At 45.8% G+C, this 10,721-nt stretch overlaps 1 protein-coding gene across 1 annotated transcript; it reads left to right on the top strand.

Moving 5' to 3' along the window:
• Positions 1–219: 219 nt before the first annotated feature.
• On the top strand, positions 220–1,481 carry TMEM158 (transmembrane protein 158). Its single transcript, XM_065629483.1, has one exon. It carries the CDS (start codon positions 335–337, stop codon positions 1,271–1,273), a length of 939 nt encoding a protein of 312 aa, XP_065485555.1. The 5' UTR covers positions 220–334; the 3' UTR covers positions 1,274–1,481.
• The last annotated feature ends 9,240 nt before the right edge of the window (positions 1,482–10,721 follow it).

Here is a 10,721-nt window from a genome sequence, read left to right on the forward strand (position 1 = left end):
GCGGGGGCGCCGGGCCGGCACCTCAAGGCGCGGCGGCGGGGCCGGCCGGTCGCACGGCTCCTCCCGCCGGGGCGCTGCCGGGCCGGGCCGGGGGCGGAGGAGGCGGGGAAGGGGGGAGCCGCTGCCGTCACCGAGGCTCCCGGCTTGTTCGCCTCGCCGCCGCGGCAGCCCCAGCCCCGCTCCCACCCCCTTCGCCTGCCCCCACCCTCCTTCCCTTTCTCTCGCTCTCTCTGCGAGAGCAGTGTGCCTCCTTTCCCAGATGGCAGCCGGCTGCGCCATGCAGCCTCCCGTTCCTCCTCCTCCTCTCCCTCCTGTCCGGCTCTAAGTCAATGCCATGCTGCCGCTGCTCCTCCCGGCATTGCTGGCCGCCTGCCTGCCGCCCTGCCAGGGCTGGAGCCCCTCGGCGGCTGCCAGCGGGCAGGAGGAGCAGGAGCAAGAGCTCTTCTTGCCCCCTGTCAACTCCTCCTCCCGCACCTTGGCCGGCGTCGAGATGGACCTCGACGGGGCAGCAAGCAAGGAGGAGAGCGGCACCACCAGCCCGGGCACGCCGGCTGCCCCTAGCCAAGAGCCTTTCCCCTCCGCTCCCACCTCCTCCGGGCAGCAGCAGCAGCAGCAGCAGCAGCAGCAGCAGCGTCCCCAGCCGCAGGGGCAGCCGCAGCCCGCCGAGGACCCGCACTGCAATATCAGCGTGCAGCGGCAGATGCTGAGCTCGCTGCTGGTGCGCTGGAGCCGCCCGCTGGGCATCCAGTGCGACCTCCTGCTCTTCTCCACCAACAGCCACGGGCGGGCCTTCTTCTCCGCCGCCTTCCACCGCGTGGGGCCACCGCTCCTCATCGAGCACCTGGGGCTGGCGGCCGGCGGCGCCCAGCAGGACTTGCGCCTCTGCGTGGGCTGCAGCTGGGTGCGGGGGAGACGGGTCGGGCGCCTGCGGGGCGCCGCTCCCCAAGCCCCCGCTGCCGCCGCCGGGGCCTCCTCCTCGCTCTCCTACCCGCCGGCGGCGGAGCCCGGCCAGTACTGGCTGCAAGGGGAGCCGCTGAATTTCTGCTGCCTGGATTTCAGCCTGGAGGAGCTGAAGGGTGAGCCGGGTTGGCGGATGAACCGCAAGCCCATCGAGTCTACCTTGGTGGCTTGTTTCATGACTCTGGTCATCATCGTGTGGAGCGTGGCCGCCCTCATCTGGCCGGTGCCCATCATCGCCGGCTTCCTGCCCAACGGCATGGAGCAGCGCCGCAGCACCGCCGCCGGCACCGCCGCCGCCGCCGCCGCCAAGTAGCCTCTCCCGGTGACTCCCCCACGCTTCTTTTCGTCGTGCGGTGCGGAGGGACGCGGGGCGGCCGCCGCCTCCCGCCGGGCCGGACTCTGCCGTCTTGTTCTTGCTTAAAGCGTGTCCCAGGTGCGCGGCGGGAGGCCGCCGGCCCGGGGAGCCGTGGGGCGCGGGGGCCGCCTGAGGGTCCCGGGGCCGCCTCAGGGCCCCGGGGCCGCCTCAGGGTTCCGAGGTCGCCTCAGGGCCCCGGGGCCGCCTCAGGGCCCCGGGGCCGCCTCAGGGTCCCGGGGCCGCCTCAGGGCCCCGGGGCCGCCTCAGGGCCCCGGGGCCGCCTCAGGGTTCCGGGGTCGCCTCAGGGCCCCGGGGCCGCCTCAGGGCCCCGGGGCCGCCTCAGGGTCCCGGGGTCGCCTCAGGGTCCCGGGGTCGCCTCAGGGTTCCGGGGCCGCCTCAGGGCCCCGGGGCCGCCTCAGGGTTCCGGGGCCGCCTCAGAGCCCGTCCCGCCCTGAGGGGAGCAGCCCCGCCGCGCCACTCACCCCGCCGCCGGGGGGGACCGAATCCTGTGTGCTCGTTTTATATCTTTAATACCCGTTTTAAACGAACCTTTTAGTAAAAAAAAAAAAAAAAAAAAAAAAAAAAATCAACGCAGGAAATAAAAAAGACCCTCCCATTCAACTGCATTTGTTGTAGTCGAAGTAGCTTTTTTGTATATGAAATACGGTTTGAGTGGGTTTTTTCTTTATTTACAGAAGTCTCTTTGGCAGGATCGAGAACTGAAGCAGTATGTATATATATTGTTATTGATGAAGCTGAACTTTAACAAAGCTTTTTCACTGTATTTCCCAGTTGAGATAGTGTGTATTTATTATTGTAGCTCTGCGTTATTTGGCTTTTAATACAGAGGTTTTCTTTCTGGAGCCACCGTAGCCTTTTGTCAGTCTGTTTTCGCCAGGGTGGAATGGGGGGTTTGGCTGATTTCCCCATCTGCAAACCAGCCGCGAAGCTCCTCTTTGCCCATGAGGTGATGTTAGGGTTGGTGGTGGAAAAAGGGGAATTCCAAACTCTTTCTGAATGGTGTTTGCCCTACTGGTAGCGTTGATCTACATCAGGGTGGTGTGGGATGGGGAACATGTCTGTGGCAGAGATCCTCCAAGACAACTTACTTAGCCCAGCTCCACGGATTATGTCTTTCTTCTCAGTTTGAGGTTGCGTGGTTTTGGTCCTGGGAAGACGAGACCCACTTGTTCAGATGGGTTAAAAGCAGCCTGGAAGCGAGTCTCTGATTTCCACAAAGTGCACTCCTCAAAAACAACTCAGATGCAGTGTATTTGTTGAAAGCTTCATAGTATTGCCCCTCTTTTTCATCCACCATTCTGCAGGGTTGCTCACAGAAAGCTCGTGGGGTGGAGAGAAGGCAGGAGCTGCTGGTCCAGGACTAGATTACAGCTGCTACTGTGCAAGCATGCCAAGAAGAAAGATTTGCAAGATTTCCTCTTTCTTGTTTGAGCAGACAGTTGCATGGCTGGAAATATCATTTGCTGTATACTTGAACTGTTTAGCCTTGTATTAAGTTGTTTCATTTGCCTTAGACACAAGTAATCAGCTGAAGTTTCTAAAACCAAAATGTGAGTGAAGTGAGAAAGATTTGTGATAGGAATTCCCATTCCTTTGTTGACATTAATGTGTTTAGTTTGTTAGGAACACATGAACTCACTCGGGGTTAATCTGGTGTATTTATAATATTGTTTTCTTCCCTGTAGTTCAGTGGAAATGACTGGATGAAAAGTCTGGAGGGTTTAAATTCTTAGGATTCCTATTTTTTTAACTGAGAACAAAATAAAACAAATGCATGCTCTATGTGCGTGCTACCTGGAAAAAAATGATTGACGAATAGCAGAAATTAATCAAGACTTCAAAATGTTTCCTGTTACTGGGCTACCTCTACACCCACAGTTTCTCCTGTTGATACATCCACTGTTTCTCTTACCAATCTTAATGAGCACATCACTTGAGTAAACATTGCAGTAGCATTGTTTTCAGAAAGCAGAGGATTCAGTCACTGTGAGAAATGTTCATTTGACTTGTTGGTCTGAAGGGCACCTTCCCCCATATGCGTAGTTTACAGAGCCCAGCTTTTCTTTCCTTGATGTGAAAAGCATGGTGTCATTTCCACCTTATGCAAATTCTTTTGTGTGCAGACATGCAACATGCTAGAAATGGTTTATTTGCCTATAATGCCCCGTGTGACAGAGAAGCCTCTTTGTACCGAAAGACAAGGCTAGCAGGAGAACATGCAGCTTATGTTAACACCCTCCTGAAAAAGAAGTGCTCTACATATGGAATAAACCTCAAAGGAGCTGCCATGCCAAGAAAGAATTTCTTCTTTTAAATGAGGATGCATTTAGGCTGAGAGTTTGTTCTTTTGCATGAAACACATTTAGGCAGAGAGTCAACAACTTTTGTGGGAAGTTTTGCTGGCTTTGTAGCGTGTACGGTCCATAGAACTCACTGTGATCCAGGGAGCCTGTGCTTGAACTCAAGGTCAGAATCTCTTTTTTGCTTGTCTTAGTTTCACCAGTGACGTGCTGTTGTTTTTCTCTTGAATTGCATCAACATAAGCAAGATAATGGCATTACTCTCTGAAACAGGCAGCCTCAGTTATTAAAGATTTTTGTTTGCAGTTCTTACAGACATCTACCGAGAACAGTAAAGCTGGTACAAAATGGTTTGGGGGTATGTCTTCGAACTTCTGCCAGTATCAGCTTGAATACAAACCTTGTGAACAGGCAACAGGCAACACTCAGGATATTTTGATGCTTCACTTAAAAAGCGTGATAGAAGGGAAGGATTTGCTTATAGTTCTTCTATAAATAGGCTTGTAAGTGGAGCTGCTATTAAAAGTCTGCTAAAATGTTAAATGTTTGAAACACAAGGATGGCATTAAAACCAAAACCAAACAAAAAACCCCCAATTAACCAACCAAAAAAACCCCCAAACAAACAAACAAGCAAACAAAAACAAAAGGCAAATCTTGTCAAGAATACAAAAACCTGCAATATTTTCAGGGAGTACATTTTGATACAAAATGCAAAGACCATTCCCAGTTAGAGAAGATGTTTCCTTAGATCACATCAACCATCGGGTTATGCATATTCCCTTCGCAGAGGGAAGACAGTCCGTGCTTCTGTGCCTAAAGGGAACTTCAAGGCACAGTGCGGGGCACAGAGGTTACCTGATATACAGGCTTTAGCCTGGACCTGCCTCCCTGAACCTTTGGGTTTCGGTGAGATGGCAGCAGGATTTCTCCTGTGAAGAAGAAAGGTGCAAACTTTGATGCACACAGCTATTCTGGAGAGCTGCATCCTTTTGCCCGAGTTCACAGTGAAGTGACTTAAGAGCTTTCAGGGTCCAGAGTGTCGTGATGGAAACGCATTCTGCAGACCGTGAGCTTTCTCCCATCACTATTATATCTAACATCAATAACCCCTCTCCCATAGCTGTGACTGCTACAATGGCTCTAAGCAGCCCATAATTTTGAGTAACAAAAGGCACACACGACTTTTGCCTGCGTCCATGGGAAGTTAATCTGAATTAAACCCAGAGGAGTCAAGCCCAGAGCAATATAAAATGATACATCTCCACACCAGCTAGTTTCAGATTTAAACTTGAGACACCAAAATGTGTATTTATTTTCTTTTTCACTGGCGATGTATTGTCTCTTTACTGGGGATTATTCCAAGCCATTTTTATTCATTTGGATTTATTTTTAAAACCAGTTGGTAGCAGGGTCAGCACAAGAGTGGGTTAGTCACCGTATATAATCCTTCATGTACTCAGGGAGGGCATCTATATGCACATATATACATATATCTGTTAATATACATGAGGACTTACTGTGTACAACAGAAAGTCAAAACAAAAGGGAGAAAAAGGATGGTGAGAAACAGTAACACTCGTTTTCCTTCACTCTTTGTTGGATAGGGTTTCTTGGTAAGTCACCCTGACTTTATTTATGTACATGTGTTTGTTGGAAAGCCTAGGGATACCTAGAAACAGAGGTAAATTCTTGATTTCCTTTTTATGTCATTCAACTCTATTGAAGATTTTTTTAAAAAAAATTTTTTTTTTTTTTTTTTTATTCCAGGAAGCAGGAACTCTCTCCAGAGAGATATTTAGCATCAGAAGGTACTAGGGTGGTGTGCTAGTGTTAGACTGGTACATTTTTTGCTGTATATTCAGACCTCAGAATTGAATCTCTCTCCCTCACTACTTGCTTAGTTATGGCTTATAGATATATTAGAAGCAGAAGTATATGGATAAATATGTACGTTTAGCATGGACACAGTTTCGCTGTTACTTGGTGCCACATTGGTTCCCATAATAAAAATATAAAAATGTGGTCCATCCAGTATAATAATAATTTTATATCATGTAAGTATGCTGTTGTTCAATAGGTTATCAGTAATTAAGATCAGTTTTGTATGTCAGGAGCTACATGGATATTTGGGGCAAAATTGCCACACTTGGATAAACGTTACTTATTCAGTGCTTAGTTTACCAGTGCTTTTTGATGATTAATATGACTGCAATAGCAGTACTATTTGTGCAGTAAATATTACTCAACATGAGTAAGGGCTACTGAACCAGGCCCTAAAAAAACATAATTAAAAGCCTTACTTGGCTGAGTAAGTATTATTCATCGTGATCTCTGCTTGCTGAATAAAAGTGTCTCCAGGGCTGGCATTACGTGATCCCAGGGGCTGAACAAAAGCCCAGTGAAATTAAATAGTTAAGTTAATTAAGATTTTGTATGACTAAAGATCGAATAATCTATTTTAAAGATATATATCTAGATACATAAGTAGGTTTTGCATTCTTGTTCCTCTCTGTTTTTAAACACATAGTTTATAAATCCAAAGCCAGGATTTCTCAGTCTGGTGTAGGGGCTTGCTGGTTTGGAAATTAGCTTCTTTCTGAAGCTAGAGTGAAAGTGCCATTTATTTTCAAAGGAATTTTACTGAATAAATGTCTTTCCCCCCCCCCCCCCCAATATATTTCAGGAAAAGCCCTTGATTTTTAAAAAAACATTTTAAATGATTATTGGAAGATGAGTAAATACCAAATCCCCAAATGTATGCAGATTTCAAAACGCAAACAATCTTTTTAACTAGTAACTGATTTTTATAAGCATATTTTAAAACATAACCATCAATTTCCATTTCCTCCTCAAAAGTAGAACATTTTAATGAAGATTAGAAGTGCATATGGGTGTTTTACCTTGCAAAAGTGATTTTATAGGGAAAAAAACCTTTTTTTGGTCCTATTTTTTGCATCATGCATAACTGTATTCTAAGGATTGTGTTCCTTTCTGTGATTTTGAATTGATCACAGCTTGTGACTAGTAAGGAACTATATTTCTTGTCCCTCCTTCATGATAGTTCTGGTTAAAAAAGGTTGTTTAAAACAATTGTAAATTAAAAAAAAAAAAGCAGCTTCATTTGTTTTGTTTCTATTCTACTATGCCAAGGGAAAAAGCAGCCTGATATAAAATTTGAGATATTAAAGTTTACTGGAAATTTCTGGATGGTGTTTAATTAGGTTTGTGGCCAGACTAAGTCTCACAATCCAAACATCTTCCAACTTTTAGGAAGTTTGGATTCGTAACTGAGTGTAGCAGTTTGATGGTCTCTATGACAAAAGAGTCCCTGGATCTGCATGTTTGGAAAGCCAGGATCGGAACACTTATCTCTTTAGTTTTCTTCCTATCTCAACAGGTTAACAATGTCAGAGGAAACTGGAAGATCCAAATATCCTGTGAAACACTGTGTGTTTGCCTTGTTCTTAGCTTTTGTAGAAAAACATCAGATTAATGAAACATGAATTTGAGATCAATGCCATTCTGAGGAAGTGAATTCACTGGCAGTGTGAAGTTAAATTACATTTTTGTTCCTTGTAAGGTGAAACTTGCTAGAAACAGTGGTACCTTACCTTGTTGGTGTCATTCTGGGTGTTGCTAAGCAACATGGAGTGGTTAAAACAGAGATACAGAGAAGAGCACGGAGGAATAAAGGAAGCAAAAAGGCATAGAAAAAGCACTAAAAAAGAGTAAATATACCAGTACGTTCTGCAAAGAAGTTGTGAAGTATCAACTAGGAAAAAGACAGCAATTAAGATCCTAGAGAATAAAGAAAACTGACATAAGATGAATTAGGAACTCAGTTCCATACTTCATATTCAACCAAAATTTTCAGTGCTTTGCTTGAACAATTGCTTTCAGTTTTGCCCCCAAACAGCAAAAATAACAGCAAAAGAGATTCAGAGCCTGGGAGGAAATGGGAGGCTCAAGAAAAAATAGGAGTGAAACCACCATACCATAAATAAAAAGAGAAAATAAATCACTACATATTGCTGGAAACGAAAGAGCAAAATGGCAAAGCTCTCTCTTGCTTATACTATTTACTCTAGTTTTCCTTCAGATGTTCTCCAAGCTTATAAGGAAACCATGCTAAAAGTTGGGTTTTTTTGGAATGAATGTAGTTCTTCCATCATATCTTGCTTTGATCCATGTCAAATACATGTTTCTCATTGTCCAGCACAAAAATGTTCATCAGAACTGTATTAAAGCTTTTCACCTGAACTGAGGTTTTGCTGGAGTGACTGCAGTTCTCAGGCTAGGCCACTGCTGTTGACAAGACTACGTGCTAGTATGCTCTTTATAGCATTCTGATCCATATTACCAATACTTTCTCACTCATATATTTTAAAGACTCCCTACATAATCTTCCTTTTTGGTCCCTATCTTCATTGCCTCCAAAGTTTCAATCCATTTGTCTTCTGTCATTGAAATTAACCATTCTAAAGACTTATTCTTTCTTACTTACTACCTCTCTCTTCTCTCTTCTACAGCATGTTTTTATCTTGACATTTTCTGTCTTCATATTTCTCACCTGCCTTTCTCACAAGTATGTCTATTATTATCAAGCTATAAAAATGTAGCCCAGGAAACTGTGCTATCCATTTCTCCTGCTTTTCCACTTGGCTCGCCACCCATTCAGACCGTACCTCTCATGGCTTTGGTGTGTGACACCTAGAAGACAAAGATGAACAGGAAACCCAAGTGCAAAGTTGTCTCTCCCACCAGTCCTGTGGTCACAAGACTTCTTCCACACTCCTGCCCTAGACCCTGAGCTGGGGCCCTAAGTTACTGTGTCTTCTTCTGGTAAATAAGAAGTGGACCCACTTGAAGAGCTTAATTCCACCTTAATTCCTCAAAGTTCTTTCTCTGAATAACCCTCTACTCACGCACCTGCCCAAAACCCTATCTCATGAATCACAGGAGCCCTCACATGCCACCTTTCCCACGTATCCTCGATTGCAATGTCAGGACGCGTCTCACACTGCCTTCTGCCCTAACTGAAGGTAGGTTTCTCACACCTCAGCAAAGCTCTGCACAGCCAGAGAAGCAGTGATCTCACTTAGGAATGAATTAGTGTTTAAAGTTATGCTCAGTTTAGCTATGCAGCTACAAAGTCAAAAGCATTACATTTCAATTAAACCTCGGATTCTGCAGAATTTTAAGACCTTTGCCTGGATGATGGCACATGGAAAAGTACAGACAGAGGACCCTGGCAGATTTTTCAAGTGCTGGTCTAGTAGCATTCTGGCTTCACCAGTATAGAATCATAGAGTCATAGAGTGGTTTGGGTTGGAAAGGACCTTGAAGATCACCTAGTTCCAAGTCCCCAGCCATGGGCAGGGACACCTTCCACTAGACCAGGTCACTCAAAGCCCCATCCAACCTGGCCTTGAACACTTCCAGGGACAGGGCACCCACAGCTTCTCTGGGCAACGTGTTCCAGTGCCTCATCACCTTTGTGGTGAAGAATTTCTTCCTTGTATCTAATCTAAATCTAACTTCTGTCAGTTTAAAGCATTTACCCCTTTGTCCTGTCACTACCTACCCTTGGAAAAAGTCCCTCTCCAGCTTTCTTGTAGGTTCCCTTTAGGTACTGGAAGGCTGCTATAAGGTCTTCCTGGAGCCTTCTCTTCTTCAGGCTAAACAACCCCAACTCTCTCAGCCTGTCTTCGTAGGAGAGGTGCTCCAGCGCTCTGATTATCTTGGTGACCTCCTCTGGACTTTCTCCAACAGATCCATGTGCTTTTTATGTTGGGGGCCCCATAGCTGGACGCGGGACTCCAGATGGGGACAAGAGTGGAGCAGAAGGGCAGAATCACCTCCCTTCATCTGCTGGCCATGTCTGTTTGGATGCAGCCCAGGATACAGTTGTTTGAGTGGCCAGGCCAACTCATTGCAGCCGTACTTCTGTAAGATGATAAATATGTGCAGCTCACATTGGAGTCTGTGAGTGGTCAAGCCTTCAAAAAAATACCATATCTGGCTGTGGAGGATATATTTGCTTTTCTTGTACTGGTAGTGAATGGATTAATGAGCTAAATCCCATATGGTGTTTTAAGCATGCAATGCACAATAAAAATGCAAAATATGAACATGATGTTATTCCTTATCTGTTCTTTTTCACACTTAAGGGCATGGTTCAAGCCTTGTGTTGTTAAATTAACGTATTCTGCACAATTTTGTCCACAATTTAGCAAGGCAATAGCTGTACTCTGGAAATGCTTTTCCCATTGAAAGGTGCTGCTGTGAGCTGATATATTAAAAACAAATCATTCAAATCATTACTAAGTGATGAATGTTACTGGAAGAGATTCTCATTAATCCAAAAGTATATGAAACAATCCCCCAAAGTGTAAGAATTACTTTCTAGGAGGTGAATATATGAAAAAAATGGTGTGGAGGTAGCTGGTGGAGATTTAATCATGGGGCTATTTCATATTTTTTCTTGCACTGCATGTTTCATCACATTTTCTCTAGGGAATGTGAGCTGTGCCTAATTATGCCAGCAATGTACTTGCTCCTAAATGGAAACTGGAAACTACTTTCTCCAGGCAATACTTAGCATGAATTCTTGAGATTTTTTCATGTGTTCCAGGACATGTAAAGCACTTAACAATGCAGGGTCACATCATTTTCTTAACGCAAAGAAACCCAGTTTTGAGGCATGATGTTTACCTCACAGTGTGTGCAATGTGACCGTGCAACACCCCTTCCCCAAGGTGGGGGTTTTCCATGGTGCCCCAAGCCCCATATCTAGTTGTAGGATCATTCAAGGACTAGGACCATGAAGACAGAGGCCTTATGCCTCTGTCCTCTGCCCCAGCCATATATCACCTTTCCTTCTGTCCTGGAAGCACAATTATGGTGGGAGTAAAATTACAATAGGCCCATGCAAGCAGCATTTTCTCACAAAAATTTATACAGCTGTACTGGTAAGAGTTTCTGGAGAGGACCACTGCCAGCAGACCTCAGTTGACACCAGTCTGTGCCGGAGGAGCACTCCACAGCTATGACTTCTTCGTAGCTTCGTGTGGGGCAGCTGAG

Source organism: Caloenas nicobarica, chromosome 2 (assembly GCF_036013445.1).
Source record: "Caloenas nicobarica isolate bCalNic1 chromosome 2, bCalNic1.hap1, whole genome shotgun sequence".
Classification (NCBI taxonomy): Eukaryota; Metazoa; Chordata; class Aves; order Columbiformes; family Columbidae; genus Caloenas; species Caloenas nicobarica.